Raw genomic sequence first — 14,346 nt, 5'->3', positions numbered from 1 at the left:
AGTTATTTAGTGTCCGTCAAAGCACATTTTTTGTTCTGGGTTGAAATACAATTCCCAATTTAGCAATTTAAAAATTTAGTGGTTTCTGCTGTATCAGAGCTATTTGAAATCTATCCCTAAAAGGGTATATAATATTCAAGGTGCACATAGGGTCATTCAGAATAACTTCACACACCCGCTACTGTGCATTTCCAAGTCTAATTCTGTCACTAAACCCATACCTGTCACCCAGCGCCTAAATACTAGGCCTCAAATTCATATCCAGCTAAATCTGTCGTTAGTGCTGTAGCTGGGCGAGTTATTTAGTGTCCGTTCAAGCACATTTCTTGTTCTGGGTTGAAATACAATTCCCAATTTAGCAATTTCATAATTTAGTGGTTTCTGCTATATCAGAGCTATTTGAAATCTATCCCTAAAAGGGTAGATCATATTGAAGGTGCACATAGGGACATTCAGAATAACTTCACACACCCGCTACTGTGCATTTCCAAGTCTAATTCTGTCACTAAACCCATACCTGTCACCCAGCGCCTAAATACTAGGCCTCAAATTTATATCCAGCTAAATCTGTCCTTAGTGCTGTAGCTGGGCGAGTTATTTAGTGTCCGTTCAAGCACATTTCTTGTTCTGGGTTGAAATACAATTCCCAATTTAGCAATTTCATAATTTAGTGGTTTCTGCTATATCAGAGCTATTTGAAATCTATCCCTAAAAGGGTAGATCATATTGAAGGTGCACATAGGGACATTCAGAATAACTTCACACACCCGCTACTGTGCATTTCCAAGTCTAATTCTGTCACTAAACCCATACCCGTCACCCAGCGCCTAAATACTAGGCCTCAAATTCATATCCAGCTAAATCTGTCGTTAGTGCTGTAGCTGGGCGAGTTATTTAGTGTCCGTTCAAGCACATTTCTTGTTCTGGGTTGAAATACAATTCCCAATTTAGCAATTTCATAATTTAGTGGTTTCTGCTATATCAGAGCTATTTGAAATCTATCCCTAAAAGGGTAGATCATATTGAAGGTGCACATAGGGACATTCAGAATAACTTCACACACCCGCTACTGTGCATTTCCAAGTCTAATTCTGTCACTAAACCCATACCTGTCACCCAGCGCCTAAATACTAGGCCTCAAATTTATATCCAGCTAAATCTGTCCTTAGTGCTGTAGCTGGGCGAGTTATTTAGTGTCCGTTCAAGCACATTTCTTGTTCTGGGTTGAAATACAATTCCCAATTTAGCAATTTCATAATTTAGTGGTTTCTGCTATATCAGAGCTATTTGAAATCTATCCCTAAAAGGGTAGATCATATTGAAGGTGCACATAGGGACATTCAGAATAACTTCACACACCCGCTACTGTGCATTTCCAAGTCTAATTCTGTCACTAAACCCATACCTGTCACCCAGCGCCTAAATACTAGGCCTCAAATTTATATCCAGCTAAATCTGTCCTTAGTGCTGTAGCTGGGCGAGTTATTTAGTGTCCGTTCAAGCACATTTCTTGTTCTGGGTTGAAATACAATTCCCAATTTAGCAATTTCATAATTTAGTGGTTTCTGCTATATCAGAGCTATTTGAAATCTATCCCTAAAAGGGTAGATCATATTGAAGGTGCACATAGGGACATTCAGAATAACTTCACACACCCGCTACTGTGCATTTCCAAGTCTAATTCTGTCACTAAACCCATACCTGTCACCCAGCGCCTAAATACTAGGCCTCAAATTCATATCCAGCTAAATCTGTCGTTAGTGCTGTAGCTGGGCGAGTTATTTAGTGTCCGTTCAAGCACATTTCTTGTTCTGGGTTGAAATACAATTCCCAATTTAGCAATTTCATAATTTAGTGGTTTCTGCTATATCAGAGCTATTTGAAATCTATCCCTAAAAGGGTATATAATATTCAAGGTGCACATTGGGTCATTCAGAATAACTTCACACACACCCGCTACTGTGTATTTCCAAGTCTAATTCTGTCACTAAACCCATACCTGTCACCCAGCGCCTAAATACTAGGCCTCAAATTTATATCCTGCTAAATCTCTCGTTAACGCTGTCCTGTTGTGGCTGGGAAAGTTATTTAGTGTCCGTCAAAGCACATTTTTTGTTCTGGGTTGAAATACAATTCCCAATTTAGCAATTTCATAATTTAGTGGTTTCTGCTATATCAGAGCTATTTGAAATCTATCCCTAAAAGGGTATATAATATTCAAGGTGCACATTGGGTCATTCAGAATAACTTCACACACACCCGCTACTGTGTATTTCTAAGTCTAATTCTGTCACTAAACCCATACCTGTCACCCAGCGCCTAAATACTAGGCCTCAAATTTATATCCTGCTAAATCTCTCGTTAACGCTGTCCTGTTGTGGCTGGGAAAGTTATTTAGTGTCCGTCAAAGCACATTTTTTGTTCTGGGTTGAAATACAATTCCCAATTTAGCAATTTCATAATTTAGTGGTTTCTGCTATATCAGAGCTATTTGAAATCTATCCCTAAAAGGGTATATAATATTCAAGGTGCACATTGGGTCATTCAGAATAACTTCACACACACACGCTTCTGTGCATTTCCAAGTCTAATTCTGTCACTAAATCCATACCGGTCACCCAGCGCCTAAATACTAGGCCTCAAATTTATATCCCGCTGAATTTGAATACAATACATTGGGCCAAATAATATATTTGTTGTTGTGGTGAACCATAACAATGAGAAAAACATCTAGTAAGGGACGCGGACGTGGACATGGTCGTGGTGGTGTTAGTGGACCCTCTGGTGCTGGGAGAGGACGTGGCCGTTCTGCCACATCCACACGTCCTAGTGTACCAACTACCTCAGGTCCCAGTAGCCGCCAGAATTTACAGCGATATATGGTGGGGCCCAATGCCGTTCTAAGGATGGTAAGGCCTGAGCAGGTACAGGCATTAGTCAATTGGGTGGCCGACAGTGGATCCAGCACGTTCACATTATCTCCCACCCAGTTTTCTGCAGAAAGCGCACAGATGGCGCCTGAAAACCAACCCCATCAGTCTGTCACATCACCCCCATGCATACCAGGGAAACTGTCTCAGCCTCAAGTTATGCAGCAGTCTCTTATGCTGTTTGAAGACTCCGCTGGCAGGGTTTCCCAAGGGCATCCACCTAGCCCTTCCCCAGCGGTGAAAGACATAGAATGCACTGACGCACAACCACTTATGTTTCCTGATGATGAGGACATGGGAATACCACCTCAGCATGTCTCTGATGATGACGAAACACAGGTGCCAACTGCTGCGTCTTTCTGCAGTGTGCAGACTGAACAGGAGGTCAGGGATCAAGACTGGGTGGAAGACGATGCAGGGGACGATGAGGTCCTAGACCCCACATGGAATGAAGGTCGTGCCACTGACTTTCACAGTTCGGAGGAAGAGGCAGTGGTGAGACCGAGCCAACAGCGTAGCAAAAGAGGGAGCAGTGGGCAAAAGCAGAACACCCGCCGCCAAGAGACTCCGCCTACTACTGACCGCCGCCATCTGGGACCGAGCACCCCAAAGGCAGCTTCAAGGAGTTCCCTGGCATGGCACTTCTTCAAACAATGTGCTGACGACAAGACCCGAGTGGTTTGCACGCTGTGCCATCAGAGCCTGAAGCGAGGCATTAACGTTCTGAACCTGAGCACAACCTGCATGACCAGGCACCTGCATGCAAAGCATGAACTGCAGTGGAGTAAACACCTTAAAACCAAGGAAGTCACTCAGGCTCCCCCTGCTACCTCTTCTGCTGCTGCCGCCTCGGCCTATTCTGCTGCTGCCGCCTCGGCCTCTTCCTCCGCCTCTGGAGGAACGTTGGCACCTGCCGCCCAGCAAACAGGGGATGTACCACCAACACCACCACCACCACCTCCGTCACCAAGCGTCTCAACCATGTCACACGCCAGCGTTCAGCTCTCCATCTCACAAACATTTGATAGAAAGCGTAAATTCCCACCTAGCCACCCTCGATCCCTGGCCCTGAATGCCAGCATTTCTAAACTACTGGCCTATGAAATGCTGTCATTTAGGCTGGTGGACACAGACAGCTTCAAACAGCTCATGTCGCTTGCTGTCCCACAGTATGTTGTTCCCAGCCGGCACTACTTCTCCAAGAGAGCCGTGCCTTCCCTGCACAACCAAGTATCCGATAAAATCAAGTGTGCACTGCGCAACGCCATCTGTAGCAAGGTCCACCTAACCACAGATACGTGGACCAGTAAGCACGGCCAGGGACGCTATATCTCCCTAACTGCACACTGGGTAAATGTAGTGGCAGCTGGGCCCCAGGCGGAGAGCTGTTTGGCGCACGTCCTTCCGCCGCCAAGGATCGCAGGGCAACATTCTTTGCCTCCTGTTGCCACCTCCTCCTTCTCGGCTTCCTCCTCCTCTTCTTTCACCTGCTCATCCAGTCAGCCACACACCTTCACCACCAACTTCAGCACAGCCCGGGGTAAACGTCAGCAGGCCATTCTGAAACTCATATGTTTGGGGGACAGGCCCCACACCGCACAGGAGTTGTGGCGGGGTATTGAACAACAGACCGACGAGTGGTTGCTGCCGGTGAGCCTCAAGCCCGGCCTGGTGGTGTGTGATAATGGGCGAAATCTCGTTGCAGCTCTGGGACTAGCCAATTTGACGCACATCCCTTGCTTGGCGCATGTGCTGAATTTGGTGGTGCAGAAGTTCATTCACAACTACCCCGACATGTCAGAGCTGCTGCATAAAGTGCGGGCCGTCTGTTCGCGCTTCCGGCGTTCACATCCTGCTGCTGCTCGCCTGTCTGCGCTACAGCGTAACTTCGGCCTTCCCGCTCACCGCCTCATATGCGACGTGCCCACCAGGTGGAACTCCACCTTGCACATGCTGGACAGACTGTGCGAGCAGCAGCAGGCCATAGTGGAGTTTCAGCTGCAGCACGCACGGGTCAGTCGCACTACAGAACAGCACCACTTCACCACCAATGACTGGGCCTCCATGCGAGACCTGTGTACCCTGTTGCGCTGTTTCGAGTACTCCACCAACATGGCCAGTGGCGATGACACCGTTATCAGCGTTACAATACCACTTCTATGTCTCCTTGAGAAAACACTTAGGGCGATGATGGAAGAGGAGGTGGCCCAGGAGGAGGAGGAGGAGGAGGAAGAGGGGTCATTTTTAGCACTTTCAGGCCAGTCTCTTCGAAGTGACTCAGAGGGAGGTTTTTGGCAACAGCAGAGGCCAGGTACAAATGTGGCCAGCCAGGGCCCACTACTGGAGGACGAGGAGGACGAGGATGAGGAGGAGGTGGAGGAGGATGAGGATGAAGCATGGTCACAGCGGGGTGGCACCCAACGCAGCTCGGGTCCATCACTGGTGCGTGGCTGGGGGGAAAGGCAGGACGATGACGATACGCCTCCCACAGAGGACAGCTTGTCCTTACCCCTGGGCAGCCTGGCACACATGAGCGACTACATGCTGCAGTGCCTGCGCAACGACAGCAGAGTTGCCCACATTTTAACCTGTGCGGACTACTGGGTTGCCACCCTGCTGGATCCACGCTACAAAGACAATGTGCCCACCTTACTTCCTGCACTGGAGCGTGATAGGAAGATGCGCGAGTACAAGCGCACGTTGGTAGACGCGCTACTGAGAGCATTCCCAAATGTCACAGGGGAACAAGTGGAAGCCCAAGGCCAAGGCAGAGGAGGAGCAAGAGGTCGCCAAGGCAGCTGTGTCACGGCCAGCTCCTCTGAGGGCAGGGTTAGCATGGCAGAGATGTGGAAAACTTTTGTCAACACGCCACAGCTAACTGCACCACCACCTGATACGCAACGTGTTAGCAGGAGGCAACATTTCACTAACATGGTGGAACAGTACGTGTGCACACCCCTCCACGTACTGACTGATGGTTCGGCCCCATTCAACTTCTGGGTCTCTAAATTGTCCACGTGGCCAGAGCTAGCCTTTTATGCCTTGGAGGTGCTGGCCTGCCCGGCAGCCAGCGTTTTGTCTGAACGTGTATTCAGCATGGCAGGGGGCGTCATTACAGACAAACGCAGCCGCCTGTCTACAGCCAATGTGGACAAGCTGACGTTCATAAAAATGAACCAGGCATGGATCCCACAGGACCTGTCCGTCCCTTGTCCAGATTAGACATTAACTACCTCCCCATAACCATATATTATTGGACTCCAGGGCACTTCCTCATTCAATCCTATTTTTATTTTCATTTTACCATTATATTGCGAGGCTACCCAAAGTTGAATGAACCTCTCCTCTGCCTGTGTGCTAGGCCTAAATATATGCCAATGGACTGTTGCAGTGGTGGCTGACATGAAGCCTGATTCTCTGCTATGACATGCAGACTGATTCTCTGCTGACATGAAGCCAGATTGTCTGTTACGGGACCTCTCTGCTCTGCCTGTGTGCTAGGCCTAAATATATGCCAATGGACTGTTGCAGTGGTGGCTGACGTGAAGCCTCATTCTCTGCTATGACATGCAGACTGATTCTCTGCTGACATGAAGCCAGATCGTCTGTTACGGGACCTCTCTGCTCTGCCTGTGTGCTAGGCCTAAATATATGCCAATGGACTGTTGCAGTGGTGGGTGACGTGAAGCCTCATTCTCTGCTATGACATGCAGACTGATTCTCTGCTGTCATGAAGCCAGATTGTCTGTTACGGGACCTCTCTGCTCTGCCTGTGTGCTAGGCCTAAATATATGCCAATGGACTGTTGCAGTGGTGGGTGACGTGAAGCCTCATTCTCTGCTAGGACATGCAGACTGATTCTCTGCTGACATGAAGCCAGATTGTCTGTTACGGGACCTCTCTCCTCTGCCTGTGTGCTAGGCCTAAATGTATGGCAATGGACTGTTGCAGTGGTGGCTGACGTGAAGCCTCATTCTCTGCTATGACATGCAGACTAATTCTCTGCTGACATGAAGACAGATTCTCTGTTACGGGACCTCCCTCCTCTGCCTGGGTGCTGGGCCTAAATATATGCCAATGGACTGTTGCAGTGGTGGCTGACGTGAAGCCTCATTCTCTGCTATGACATGCAGACTAATTCTCTGCTGACATGAAGACAGATTCTCTGTTACGGGACCTCCCTCCTCTGCCTGGGTGCTGGGCCTAAATATATGCCAATGGACTGTTGCAGTGGTGGCTGACGTGAAGCCTCATTCTCTGCTATGACATGCAGACTAATTCTCTGCTGACATGAAGACAGATTCTCTGTTACGGGACCTCTCTCCTCTGCCTGTGTGTGTGCTGGGCCTAAATATATGCCAATGGACTGTTGCAGTGGTGGCTGACGTGAAGCCTCATTCTCTGCTATGACATGCAGACTGATTCTCTGCTGACATGAAGCCAGATTCTCTGTTACGGGACCTCTCTCCTCTGCCTGTGTGTGTGCTGGGCCTAAATATATGCCAATGGACTGTTGCAGTGGTGGCTGACGTGAAGCCTCATTCTCTGCTATGACATGCAGACTGATTCTCTGCTGACATGAAGCCAGATTCTCTGTTACGGGACCTCTCTCCTCTGCCTGTGTGTGTGCTGGGCCTAAATATATGCCAATGGACTGTTGCAGTGGTGGCTGACGTGAAGCCTCATTCTCTGCTATGACATGCAGACTAATTCTCTGCTGACATGAAGACAGATTCTCTGTTACGGGACCTCTCTCCTCTGCCTGTGTGTGTGCTGGGCCTAAATATATGCCAATGGACTGTTGCAGTGGTGGCTGACGTGAAGCCTCATTCTCTGCTATGACATGCAGACTGATTCTCTGCTGACATGAAGCCAGATTCTCTGTTACGGGACCTCTCTCCTCTGCCTGTGTGTGTGCTGGGCCTAAATATATGCCAATGGACTGTTGCAGTGGTGGCTGACGTGAAGCCTCATTCTCTGCTATGACATGCAGACTGATTCTCTGCTGACATGAAGCCAGATTCTCTGTTACGGGACTTCTCTCCTCTGCCTGTGTGTGTGCTGGGCCTAAATATATGCCAATGGACTGTTGCAGTGGTGGCTGACGTGAAGCCTCATTCTCTGCTATGACATGCAGACTAATTCTCTGCTGACATGAAGACAGATTCTCTGTTACGGGACCTCTCTCCTCTGCCTGTGTGTGTGCTGGGCCTAAATATATGCCAATGGACTGTTGCAGTGGTGGCTGACGTGAAGCCTCATTCTCTGCTATGACATGCAGACTGATTCTCTGCTGACATGAAGCCAGATTCTCTGTTACGGGACCTCTCTCCTCTGCCTGTGTGTGTGCTGGGCCTAAATATATGCCAATGGACTGTTGCAGTGGTGGCTGACGTGAAGCCTCATTCTCTGCTATGACATGCAGACTGATTCTCTGCTGACATGAAGCCAGATTCTCTGTTACGGGACCTCTCTCCTCTGCCTGTGTGTGTGCTGGGCCTAAATATATGCCAATGGACTGTTGCAGTGGTGGCTGACGTGAAGCCTCATTCTCTGCTATGACATGCAGACTGATTCTCTGCTGACATGAAGCCAGATTCTCTGTTACGGGACCTCTCTCCTCTGCCTGTGTGTGTGTGCTGGGCCTAAATATATGCCAATGGACTGTTGCAGTGGTGGCTGACGTGAAGCCTCATTCTCTGCTATGACATGCAGACTAATTCTCTGCTGACATGAAGACAGATTCTCTGTTACGGGACCTCTCTCCTCTGCCTGGGTGCCGGGGCCTAAATATCTGAGAATGGACTGTTCCAGTGGTGGGTGACGGGAAGCCAGATTCTCTGCTATGGAACCTCTCTCCAATTGATTTTGGTTAATTTTTATTTATTTAATTTTTATTTTAATTCATTTCCCTATCCACATTTGTTTGCAGGGGATTTACCTACATGTTGCTGCCTTTTGCAGCCCTCTAGCCCTTTCCTGGGCTGTTTTACAGCCTTTTTAGTGCCGAAAAGTTCGGGTCCCCATTGACTTCAATGGGGTTCGGGTTCGGGACGAAGTTCGGATCGGGTTCGGATCCCGAACCCGAACATTTCCGGGATGTTCGGCCGAACTTCTCGAACCCGAACATCCAGGTGTTCGCTCAACTCTAGCAACAGCTATACCCATGGTCTTCTGTGTCCCCCAATGAACTCAGCAAGAATAGGATTTTACAGGTAAGCACAAAAAAAATCCTATTTTTATTACGTCAATGCACCTAACCTCATAGTTACATATTGCATAGTTCGTGCGGTTTCAAAAATAAATTAAAAAAATACAGTCTATCAAGTTCAACCAAGGTATAGGTAAGAATGGGAATTTTATGAAAGAAGAGTGACACCCAGACATCTACACATTATTAAAGGCATTAAAGGCTATGTAACCCTTTGGGTGCATTTATTTTTATTATTGCATTGTACTGATTTTGAGCCTCTTTCTCTGTGCAGCCTTGAGATTCTCTAGTTGCAGGCTCTGTATTTTTACGCTTTCCCATCAGGCTGCTCAGCTACTTATCTCTGCATTCTTACCTCCTAAACACTCATTATAGCTCAATTCCTATCTTACGGCTAAGAATGTGAATTAAATGTGTGTCTATGACCTTTTATTAATTTAGAGATGAGGTTTATTAGATGACAGCACAAAGTGAAAGTGAGATTCACACAGCTAGGCAATTTAGTTGTCTGCACTGATTTAACTCTTCCTTTGGCGATTCACTTAAAGCCTGATCTCGTCCCATATCCTAAATTCCTACTCAAAGCCAAACAGTTCAATCTCAGCATTTAAACCTACTGGTGCTAACATGTTCATATTAAAAATCCATCCATCCGAATGTGGCGCACGCCTAACAATAGCTAACAATAGATACTGGCCCATTATATACCGGAGTTGATAGTCATAAAAGAAAAACGCTCTGGACTTAACTGTAACAAGGTAAAGAACCCTTGGACATAGTGGTGTATATCCATAGTGATCTCTTAGTGGCGATACCATAATTAATGGGTGCGGTGTATGCCTTGTAGCACATGTATAGTTAACTCCTCAGTAAAAGACACATAAAAATTGAGAAGGGGGAAGAAAAAAAAAAAAAAAAAAAAAAAAAGGACTCTCAGACTGCGAGAAACAAAATTCCCTGGTCTGATGAATTCAAGATTAAACTTTTTAGCCTCAATGCTAAGCATTATGTCTGGAGGAAACCAGGCACTATGCATCATCTTCCCAATGCCATCCGTGCAGTGAAGCATGATGGTGGCTGCATCACGCTGTTTCAGTCGTTTTTCAGCAACTGGTCAGGGTTCAGGGTAAGCTGAATGGAGCAAAGTACAGAGATATTCTTAATGAAAACCTGATCCAGAGTGCCCTGGACATCAGACCGGGCTGAAGGTTTACCCTCCAAGACAATGACCCTAAGCAACTCTGAGTGGCCCAGCCTTTGCCCTTACTTGAACCTAATCTAACATCTCTAGACAGACCTGAAAATGGCTGCCCACTGATGGTCCCCATCCAATCTGACAAACCCTGAGAGGATCTGCAGGGAAGAATGACAAATCCCCAAATCCGGGTGTGGCATTACTCCCAAGAGGACTGGAAGCTGAAGTTTTTCCTTTTCAATAAATAAACAAAGATTTTAAACATTCTGTTTTCCCTTTCTGAGTATGGGGTATTGACTGCGGATCGATTGAAGAAAAACTAGTTTTTTTTATTTTAGCACAAGGCCACAACATAACAAAATAGGGGGAAAAAAGTGAAAGGGCATGTGACGTATATGTATGCGACAGTGGGAAAAAGGACTCAAATAAAATTTTTTAAAATAAACAACTTGTCTTGGTTAAAAATATCCTACTTTAAGCGTAGTCTTTTTGTTTGAAACCTTCATTTCTTGAGCAGCTGTAACAGGAAGCAGAGCTGTGAGCCTACTGCTTGTCACCACTTTTAGACTTACAGGGTAGGATATTTTTACTTTATAAAAGAAAAAGATGTTACAGGTGCTGGATCCCATCTGTTTCAAAAATGAAGATTGCACTGGAGGAGAAAATGGGAATGCCCACATACAGGCTCAACACATTATCCAAAGGTTTGATGGATTTACACAGCAGTAGCTAACACAGATATTGCATCTACAAAAAGATGGTTTTGACCTTCTGCAATGACTAAAAGACAACAGAAAAGAAGCTTACGTCACTCCAGGGTGTATGCTTGGAACCAACTCCATTTCAGATAACAGTCCCGTCCAGTGTGACTGCTGGGGGAAGTCTACAATCACATCCTTTCCATTAGCACTGAATGCTACAAGAATGAAATAAAAATTAACTTTACAATTACAGGTTTCACTTTATTGATCAAAACACAAACCATAAAATAACCTAAAGAGGCTGTTCATCCCGGGGGGGCTTTTGGTAATGAATCATATTTACCTGATCCCCACCGCCAGGTTTCGGCTCTTTTGCTTCCTCGTGCGCCCTAGCTCTTAAGTCTCCCCACTTGTCAACATCCAGTTTGATGTGGGTCACAAGGCCGCTGCAGCCTATTACTGGCCACTTTGGTTACTTGTCCTCCATACATCACATGACCCAGTGACACAATGCATTAGGGATAAGGCACCACTGTGGCCAGTCATTGGCTGCAACAGGCACGTGACCCGCATTAAACCCCATGTTGACACAGGGAGACCAGAAAGGGCCAAAACCCAGTGGCAAGGAGCAGGTAAGTATGATTCCCGCTGCAGGTCCGGGCCATGTTGAGGGGTCTACCCAAAAGTCCTTCAGAGATGAACAACCCCTTTACAGAACCAGATGCGTTCTGTACTTCATTGCCAAAAGGTTTTAAAAAAAATGGGATCATTTTTTTGGGGTCAAATCTTTACAAATCAGCACAACTATATAAAGGAGAAATAACTGAAGACTCTCTTGTTTTCTAACTTAAAGAGGATTTCTAACCTCCCCTGACATGTTTTAGCAACTACTTATATTCCACATGTAAAAACAGCTCTTGAGCATCTATTCTTATGATTCTAGATTATGCATTTCCTTAATGATTCCTGCTAGAAGTATTGAAAATAATAGGTTCAGGTGGGTGTTACCAGTTGGGGGGTGTCCTTGCACAGTCCAATACCGGCAGCTCTGATTGGATAGCGTCTGAATGTGCAAGGGCACACCCTCAACTGGTATCTCCCATCTGGACCTTCACTGCAAACTGCTGGCAATTCATTCATCATTTCTAGCAGGAGTAATAAAGAAATATCACATCATAGTCATAAGAATAGATGCTCTATAATTGTCATTTTCAAGTAGCTACTATAACAGACATGTTTGGAGAGGTGACAGGTACTCTTTAATTGGGTTCAAATGCTGTGACTGCTGGTGGTCACTATAACAATGCAGCAACGGTGCCTCGAAAGCACAGCTTTTTTGGTTAGTCACTGACTAGAACTGACAGCAGATGACGATGATGCGGCTTCTAAAAAGAAAAGAAAAAGCAATGGCGGCAGGAGCTAGAGGGGCACTATGCTTTAACTGTGGCACGGTCAGATTCTAGCATCTGCCATGGGCACAATGATTAGACCTCCAATAATCAGAGGGAAAGTCAATTTTGCTCCTGGACAAATTAAACAAGAATACAAAGAATTCATGATCAACATCTATCAGTAACAAATAATGGCAACATACAATCAACTTTTCCTTTTCGAAAATGTGCATTTAGATACACTACCTTTAACGACACCCACACTCCTGTGAGTAACTGAACCCCACTTATATTTTGGTGTGGTAACGGACGCCTTCACTCTTACTTTATCACCAATTTTGATATGGGAATGGGAACTTTGGGGAGGAAAACCTGCAGATTTTAAGAATATACTAGTTACTTCTATCCGCTCTCCCATGCAACACCTTGTCCTACACGTACCAAAGAAGAAAGACTCACCAAGTAACTCCACATGGATATATCGCACCCAGTAGGTTCCACCTTTTTGTTGCCAGTCACATTGAACATTCAAGTCATGGAGCCCATCACGGTCTAACTTGATGACTTTACCCACATCACCTTCACAGACTTCTTCATATGTCCGACAGCAACGCACCATCATGCCAACCTGCAAGACAAACGTAGGATTACAGACGTCCAAACATTTCCTGCACTGGCCAAACTTATTTGGCCCGATCGATGGGGTGTCGTAGGGTTAGGTATAAAAAAATAAAATAAAAAAAAACTGAATAACTGAATCTGGATGTGACATACCTGAATGTTCTCCCTCACATACACTGCATAATCATCATTGCTTAAGAAGTCCGCTCTTTTCTTGTAAGTCTGGCTCTCTGTCACAACGGCACCATTTGACTGCAAGGATAAAGATGAAGGAACTTTTTTAGGAACTTGATGTGAAAGCATTTTAAAAGACAAGGAAACATCACAGCTGACATTAAAGCTGAATAGACAGATGAAATAAGAAAGCTTAGTCAACACTAACATCCGGATACGCAGCTTCCAGCTCCTCCACTTCTTCCACCGCTTCTTCATCCGACTCCTCAGAGGCGGTCTCAAAATCTGAGAGTTCGGTGATCTGGATGTCAGGATGATCCAGTAACCATCCGACTAATGCCTCGACACCTACAATCAGAGGAGAAAGTCAATACCAGACAGACTTTCCACCTTGCTTCTAACCGCTGTATTCTGCCGGTGATTGTCAGGAAGGAAACGTTCCCACCTGGTATTCGCCTGTTCACTAGCGGAGGAGACCACTACTATTACATGTAGCAATCTCCTCCACAGCATGGGGAGGAGAGATCATTATACCATCACTCATCCCCACACTGTCCAGTTGTTTGCCAGCAGCAGATTAGGATTAGACATCATGATCTGCCACTGGCAACCGATGATTTGGAAACCTGTCAAAAGATTTGGATTGCCCGATAAACGAGCGTTCGCTTGTCCTTCGGGTAAATTGGCGGCAGTATTACACTGCCAGATCACTGCAATGAGTGTTCATGCGAACGATTGGTCGCCAAATCGCCTGGTATAATACAGGCTTTACTGTAGACAGCCAACATACTGCCTTGTCCACTACTATCTTATGTTATGAGAGAAGTTATTTAAAGGGCATCATAATGTACACAATGTTAGCAGAAAGGCATGCAAGCTTCAGCAATCACGGCCTACTTGCCCATGTGAAATTCTGCTTTCTGACAACTTGGAAAAAGTTTTCAGAATATACTAAAACTCTAATTGGCTTTTTAAAAAACATGGCTTTGTATGATTGACAGCTGCTAAGAAGAGGAGAATGCTCTCCTTGCCTCCCCTAAAATTGACTGGAAGATGTCGAGTATTGGCCTGTATACAAAGCAGCTGTCAGAAGGCAGAATATTATGGCGACAGATCTAATTTC

At 46.0% G+C, this 14,346-nt stretch overlaps 1 protein-coding gene across 5 annotated transcripts in view; it reads right to left on the bottom strand.

Moving 5' to 3' along the window:
- Positions 1-14,346, bottom strand: part of HERC2 (HECT and RLD domain containing E3 ubiquitin protein ligase 2) — a 222,904-nt gene that overhangs the window by 79,712 nt on the left and 128,846 nt on the right. For all 5 annotated transcript variants that reach the window (XM_044288171.1, XM_044288175.1, XM_044288172.1 and 2 more), the window contains 5 exons: positions 13,432-13,571; positions 13,203-13,301; positions 12,888-13,056; positions 12,675-12,800; positions 11,144-11,252 (listed from right to left, as the gene is read on the bottom strand). In XM_044288171.1, the coding sequence (XP_044144106.1) occupies positions 11,144-11,252; positions 12,675-12,800; positions 12,888-13,056; positions 13,203-13,301; positions 13,432-13,571 (643 nt within the window). The remainder of the gene's footprint in view (positions 1-11,143; positions 11,253-12,674; positions 12,801-12,887; positions 13,057-13,202; positions 13,302-13,431; positions 13,572-14,346) is intronic.

Source organism: Bufo gargarizans, chromosome 3 (assembly GCF_014858855.1).
Source record: "Bufo gargarizans isolate SCDJY-AF-19 chromosome 3, ASM1485885v1, whole genome shotgun sequence".
Taxonomy (NCBI): domain Eukaryota; kingdom Metazoa; phylum Chordata; class Amphibia; order Anura; family Bufonidae; genus Bufo; species Bufo gargarizans.
The sequence above is the reverse complement of the archived record's forward strand: the minus strand, read 5'-3'. Positions and strand labels throughout refer to the sequence as shown.